The sequence below is a fragment of the Stomoxys calcitrans genome, chromosome 5, assembly GCF_963082655.1.
Source record: "Stomoxys calcitrans chromosome 5, idStoCalc2.1, whole genome shotgun sequence".
Lineage (NCBI taxonomy): Eukaryota > Metazoa > Arthropoda > Insecta > Diptera > Muscidae > Stomoxys > Stomoxys calcitrans.
The window spans coordinates 45,484,594-45,491,583 of record NC_081556.1 but is presented as its reverse complement, the minus strand read 5'-3'; the positions used below and the strand labels follow the sequence as shown (position 1 = coordinate 45,491,583).

The 6,990-nt window shown below is 38.2% G+C and overlaps 1 protein-coding gene across 1 annotated transcript; it reads left to right on the top strand.

Annotated features, from left to right (window-relative positions):
• The first annotated feature begins 862 nt into the window (after positions 1-862).
• LOC106084070 (protein windbeutel) lies at positions 863-2,184 on the top strand. The gene has a single exon (XM_013247518.2). It carries the CDS (start codon positions 1,002-1,004, stop codon positions 1,770-1,772), a length of 771 nt encoding a protein of 256 aa, XP_013102972.2. The 5' UTR covers positions 863-1,001; the 3' UTR covers positions 1,773-2,184.
• The last annotated feature ends 4,806 nt before the right edge of the window (positions 2,185-6,990 follow it).

Below are 6,990 nucleotides of genomic sequence, written 5' to 3'. Positions count from 1 at the left end.
CAAAATTTGGCACGGATTGTTTTGTTACTGATTTCTACATATTTGCAAAATTTCATCGAAATCGGATTAGATTTAGATATAGCTCCCATATATATGTATCGCCCGATTTGCACTTAAATGACCGTAGTAGCTAAAATTTTCAACCGATCTGCACAAAACTTGGCACGCAAAAAATAAGATATAAATGTACACAATACAGCAGATTTTGTTTGCTGATTTAGCTGACCGAAATGTTTGCAATGTCTGCTTTCCCATTTTCAACAGACAAAGTCTGCTATTTAGCAAACATTTTTTGCTTTTTTTTGCATAACAAACCTAATTTGTGTGCAAGGCAAATAAATATAAGCCCACCAGTTGAACTTCAATGACCTCGATGTGCTGCTACAAGTTATGTTTTAACATACTACCCTGAACCAAAGAGTATCTATAATGAAGAGAATTCTAAGCCGGCTTCATCAACTTTCTTCTACTCTCTTTCTCTATGAAAACTCCAAAGAGAGGCTTACAATGAGTATTAAAAAATGCCCATACTTACTTTGCCTGGTGTTAGCAACGAAAACAAGTCGTGAATATATGGTTGAGTAACAAAACATTGAGAGAGTGGGGGGTGGGGGCAGTAAGTTGGCCAACAGAGAGTTGATAAAAGTGCTGACTTTGTTATGGGATAAATGAATGCAGAACAGAAATATTCTATATGGCCGTTACTAAAAACACTTGCACATGGGTGTGTGTGAATGTGAGTTTGTTGCCTATACGGGCTTTGATAATTGCGGCATTAAAAACGAAAACAGCACAGAATAACGATAGCATCAGAGAGCACTCAACAACACTACCACCACCACCACTTTGGAATAATTTTTTTTTTCTTCTGTGAACAACCTAACTCCAACACTCTGCAGAGCACTAAGCTGCTGTCATTCAGTCTCCCTTACACCAGTTGCGGGTTGAGAAGTCGGAAATTGTGGTGGCAAAAACAAACCAAAAATCAACATAAAACTAGAATGGAAAGAAATTCTTTAAAAAATCTGTGGTTACCGGCATTGAGTTGTTTGGCTTGGGCCTCCTTAGTACAGGCAGCCATCTGTCCGGGATGTGTGGAATTGGACGATATCATCTTTAACAAGACCATTGCCCGTTTTCCTTATGCTTTGGTCAAATTCGATATAGCCTTTCCCTATGGCGAAAAACACGAGGCCTATTCCGCCTTCTCTCAGGCTGCCCATGCTGTAACCGATGATCTGCTGGTAGCCGCTGTGGGCATAAAGGACTACGGCGATAATGAGAACAAAGAGTTGGGAGAACGTTTCGGCATTGACGATAAGCAGTTCCCAGGAATTCTACTCTTTCGCCATGGCATTGAGGATTATTTAACCTTTCCCAGCCATTTAGATGTGACATTGGACAATTTGAAATCGTTTGTAACCACCAACACTGAGCTATTCATAGGCAAAGAGGGTTGCCTTAAGCAATACAATGATTTGGCCAAAAACTTTATCAATCTCAAGGAGAAGGAACAAAAACAGCGTCTGCAGAGAGCCGAAGATTTGAAAAAGACTCTGAAGAAAGACCACGAAAAAGTTAGTGCCCAATTCTACAAGCTGTTTATGGAGAAGCTCATGGCCAAGGGCTATGACTATGTGGAGGAGGAAACCAAACGTTTGTTGCGTCTCAAGGCGGGCAAGGTGACAGCGGCCAAGAAACGTGAATTGGGTGTTAAACTGAATATACTGGAAGCATTTCGTGTTAATGTCCTAACCAAAGAGGAGCTGTAGGTAAAAAGGCAGCAGGGGGAGACATCATTCCTAGTGAAATCCATTAGAGAGTAAGTGTTGGACTAACAGGCGGGTCAAAAGCAATAGTTTTGGTTTTTTGTTTTTGTAAACTGATATTTTTAAGAATTTATTTTTATGGTTAATGTTTTTGTGGACATAGCTTTCTTTAGAGCTTATTTGTCACCTTGATATTTGATTTTGGTTTTTAATGTTTTGTCATCATGTCACGTTGTCGCCTAATGACTGTCGTTTTTCTTTTGTTTTTGCTATTTTTGGTGGGTAGTCATAACAACCATACCGACCCGGAATTTCCAATATATGATATTCGGGCAGTAGAGAGTTTTGAATTTTCTTCACATTACACAGAAAAAATATAGAGTGACTATTTAAAAATTAATAAAAATATTTTAAACTTAAAAAAAAAATGTTTTGGCAATAACATCACAAGAGAGAAATAGTTTTGTAAAAAAATGGTTTGAATTTGGAAAAATACATAAAACAATAAAATTAAATATCTTTTTTAATATAAGTATTAAAATATAAAAATATAATATATATATATAAAATATAAAATATAAATAGTGTAGAAAAATTATATTAAAAAGATAAATTAAATTCCTTTATTTTTTTGATAAGTGTAGAAAAATCATTGCTTTTTAACTCTCATTTCTGTTCGTGTGTATTTATTACTGCCCTTTAAGATTTATTCTAATATTGTCTGTGTATTGTCTTTGTTTGCATGTAATAGATTTTTGTTAGCTTTATTAAATATTAATTCCTTAGTTGCTTTTCTATGTCTATTTTTAGACGTAAATATAAAAAAAAAACACAAATATTCTAGTTAAAAATAAATGTTTGATTTTCCAAATATTTTTGGAAACTGAATTGGAATGAGTTTTCTCTTTTACTTATTTTACCCACCACCGTAGGATAGGGGTATATTCGTTTAGTCATTCCATTTGGAACATATCGAAATATCCATTTCCGACCCTACAAAGTATATATTGGGTTGCCCAAAAAGTAATTGCTGATTTTTCATATAGTCGGCGTTGATAAATTTTTTCACAGCTTGTGACTCTGTAATTGCATTCTTTCTTCTGTTAGTTATCAGCTGTTACTTTTAGCTTGCTTTAGAAAAAAGTGTAAAAAAAGTATATTTGAATGAAGTTCATTCTAAGTTTTATTAAAAATGCATTTACTTTCTTTTAAAAAAATCCGCAATTACTTTTTGGGCAACCCAATATATTTCGGATCATCGTAAAATTCTAAGACGATTTAACGATGTACGTGTGTCTGTCCGTCTGTCCGTCTATCTGTCTATCCGTCCGTCTGTTGTAATCCCTCTACAGGCTTAAAAAATTGAGATATTGTGCTGAAATTTGGCACAGATACGTCTTTTTGATGCACGCTGGTTAAGTTCTTGGACGGGCCAAATCGAACCATATTTGAATATAGCTGCTATATAGACCGATTTTCCGATAAAGGGTCTAATGCGCATAAAATTTTTCATGCGATTTTGCTGAAATTTTAAAAGGTGTGTAGTTTTAGGCCTCCCGACATCTGACCCCAATATGGTTCAGATCGGACTATATTTAGATATAGCTGCCATATAGACCGATATGCCGATAAAGGGACTGAAGCCCATAAAAGCTTTATTTTTTAACCGATTTCGCTCTGTTAGCGAAAGTAGATTTAGGCTTCCAAACATCTGACCCAAATATGGTTCAGATCGGACATATAGACCGATCTGCCGATAAAGGGTCTGAAGCCCATAAAAGCTTTATTTTTTAACCAATTTCGCTGAAATTTGAGACAGAGAGCAGATGTGGGCCTACCAACATTCGACCAAAAAATAGTTCAGATCGGACTATATTTAGATATAGCTGCCATAGACTCCCATCTGCCGATAAAGGGTCTGAAGCCCATAAAATCTTTATTTTTAACCGATTTTTCTGAAATTTTAAACAGTGGTTTATTTTAAACCTCCCGTCATCTGACCTAAGTATAGTTTAGATCAGACTATATTTAGATATAGCTGCCATATAGACCGATCTGCCGATAAAGGGTCTGAAGCCCATAAAAGCTTTATTTTTTAACCGACTTCGCTGAAATTTGAAACCGAGAGTAGTATATAAGTATATATATTTCGGATCGTCGTAAAATTCTAAGACGATTTAACGATGTACGTGTGTCTGTCCGTCTGTCCGCCTGTCCGTCTGTTCTAATCCCTCTACAGGCTTCAAAAATTGAGATATTGAGCTGAAATTTGGCACAGATATGTCTTTTTGATGCACGCAGGTAAAGTTTTTGAACGGACCAAAACGGACCATGTTTGGATATAGCCGCTATATAGACCGATTTTCCGATAAAGGGTCTAAAGTCCACAAAAACTTAATTTTTCATCCGATTTTGCTGAAAGTGAGTAGTTTTAGGCCTCCCGACATCTGACCCCAATATGGTTCAGATCGGACTATATTTAGATATAGCTGCCATATAGACCGATCTGCCGATAGAGGGTCTGAAGACCATCAAAGCTTTATTTACTACCCAATTCCTCTGAAATTTTAAACAGTTGGTTATTTTAAGACTCCCGAGAACTGACTTAAGTATGGTTCAGATCGGACTATATTTAGATATAGCTGCCATATAGACCGATCTCCTGATAAAGGGTCTGAAGTCCATAAAAGCTTTTTTTTTTAACCGATATCGCTGAAATTTAAAACAGAGAGTAGATTCAGGCCATTCGACATTCTTCGCCAATTTGGCCCAGATCGGTACAGATTTGGATATAGCTGCCATATAGACCGATCCGCCGATTTAGGGTCTTAGGCCAATAAAAGCCCCATTTATTATCCGATTTTGTCAAAATTTGGCACAGTGAGTTGTGTTAGGCCCTGCGACATTCTTCGTTAATTTGGCCCAGATCGGTTCAGATTTGGATATAGCTGCAATATAGACCGATTTCTCGATTTAAGGTTTTGGCCCCACAAAAGGTGCATTTATTGTTCGATGTCGCCGAAATTTGGGACAGTGAATTAAGTTAAGCCCCTTGACATACTTCTGCAATATGGCACAGATCGATAAAGATTTGGATATAGCTGCCATATAGACCGATTTCTCGATTTAAGGTTTTGGGCCCATAAAAAGCGCATTTATTATCCGATATCGCCGAAATTTGGGACAGTGAGTTGTGTTCGGCCCTTCTACATTCATCGTTAATTTGGCCCAGATCGGTCCAGATTTGAATATAGCTGCCATATAGACCGATCTCTCGGTTTTAGGTTTTGGGGCCATAAAAAACGCATTTATTGTCCGATGTCGCTGAAATTTGAGACAGTGTGTTTAGTTAGGCTCTTCGACGTCCTTCTTCATTTTGGCTCCGATCGGTCTAGATTTGAGTATAGCTGCCATATAGACCGATCTCTCGGTTTTAGGTTTTGGGGCCATAAAAAACGCATTTATTGTCCGATGTCGCCGAAATTTGAGACAGTGTGTTTAGTTAGGCTCTTCGACGTCCTTCTTCATTTTGGCTCCGATCGGTCCAGATTTGAATATAGCTGCCATATAGACCGATTTCTCGATTTAAGGTTTTGGGCCCATAAAAAGCGCATTTATTATCCGATATCGCCGAAATGTGGGACAGTGAATTGTGTTCGGCCCTTCTACATTCTTCGTTAATTTGGCCCAGATCGGTCTAGATTTGAATATAGCTGCCATATAGACCGATCTCTCGGTTTTAGGTTTTGGGGCCATAAAAAACGCATTTATTGTCCGATGTCGCTGAAATTTGAGACAGTGTGTTTAGTTAGGCTCTTCGACGTCCTTCTTCATTTTGGCTCCGATCGGTCCAGATTTGAATATAGCTGCCATATAGACCGATCTCTCGATTTAAGGTTTTGGGCCCATAAAAGCCACATTTATTATCCGATTTTGCCAAAATTTGGCACAGTGAGTTGTGTTAGGCCCTGCGACATCCTTCGTTAATTTGGCGCAGATCGGTTCAGATTTGGATATAACTGCCATAGAGACCGATCCTCTGATTAAGGGTCTAAGGCCCATAAAAGCTGCATTTATTATTTGATTTTGCTGAAATTCGGAACAGTGATTTGTCTTAGGCCCTTCGACATGATTCTTCAATTTGGCCCTGATCGGTTTAGATTTGGATATAGCTGCCATATAGACCGGTTTTCGATTTAAGGTTTTGGGCCCATAAAAGGCGCATTTATTATCCGATATCGCCGAAATTCGGGACAGTGCTTTGTATTAGGCTCTTCGATATTTTCCTGCAACTTGGCTCAAATCTGTTCAGATTTGGATATAGCTGCCATGTAGACCGATATCTTGATTTAAAGTCTTGGCCCCATAAAAGGTGCATTTATAATCCGATTTCACTGAAATTTGACACAGTGACTTATTTTAGGCTTCTCGACATCCGTGTCGTTTATGATTCCGATCAGTTTATTTTAAGATAAGGCTACTATACTTATTAGTATTTGGTCCAAATCGGAACATATTTCGATATAACTGCTATGGGACATGAGGTATGCAATTTTCTCCGGATTTTGAGGAGGTGGTGGGTATACAAAGTTCGGCCCCGCCGAACTTAACGGTCTAGGCTTAGTTTGAACGGGTAGCATATTCCAAAAGGTGAGTTCACCCGGAGCCCAGTCCCGTCCATTGTGACACCCTAAGAAGAACAAGTAAAAGCGTGCCAAGTTCGGCCTGGCCGAATCGTATATACCCTCCACCATGGATAGCTTTTTAAAGGCCACATTGGCATGTCCGCCTAGGATACTGAGCGCCAGAGTTCGAATCCTGGTGAGAAAATCAAAAAAAAAAAAAAACAACAAGTAAGAGCGTGCTAAGTTCGGCCGGGCCGAATCTAATATACCTTCCACCATAGATCGCATTTGTCGAGTTCTTTGCGCGATATCTATTTTAAGGCAAACAAAGAATAATGAATAAGAGCTGTTATGCTATTGGAGCTATATCAAGTTATAGTCCCCTTCGGACCATAAACTAATTGAATGCTGAACATTGTAGAAGTCATTGTGTAATATTTCAGTCCATTCGAATAAGATTTGCGCCTTGTTAGGGCTCAAGAAGCAAAATCGGGAGATCGGTTTATATGGGAGCTGTATTAAGTTATAGATCGATTCAGACCATATTGAACGCGTATGTTGAAGGTCATGGGAGGAGCTGCTGTAGTACAAAATTT

Excerpts from the sequence above, each read along its gene's own strand:
- LOC106084070 (XM_013247518.2), top strand. The coding sequence starts at position 1,002 with ATGGAAAGAAATTCTTTAAAAAATCTGTGGTTACCGGCATTGAGTTGT.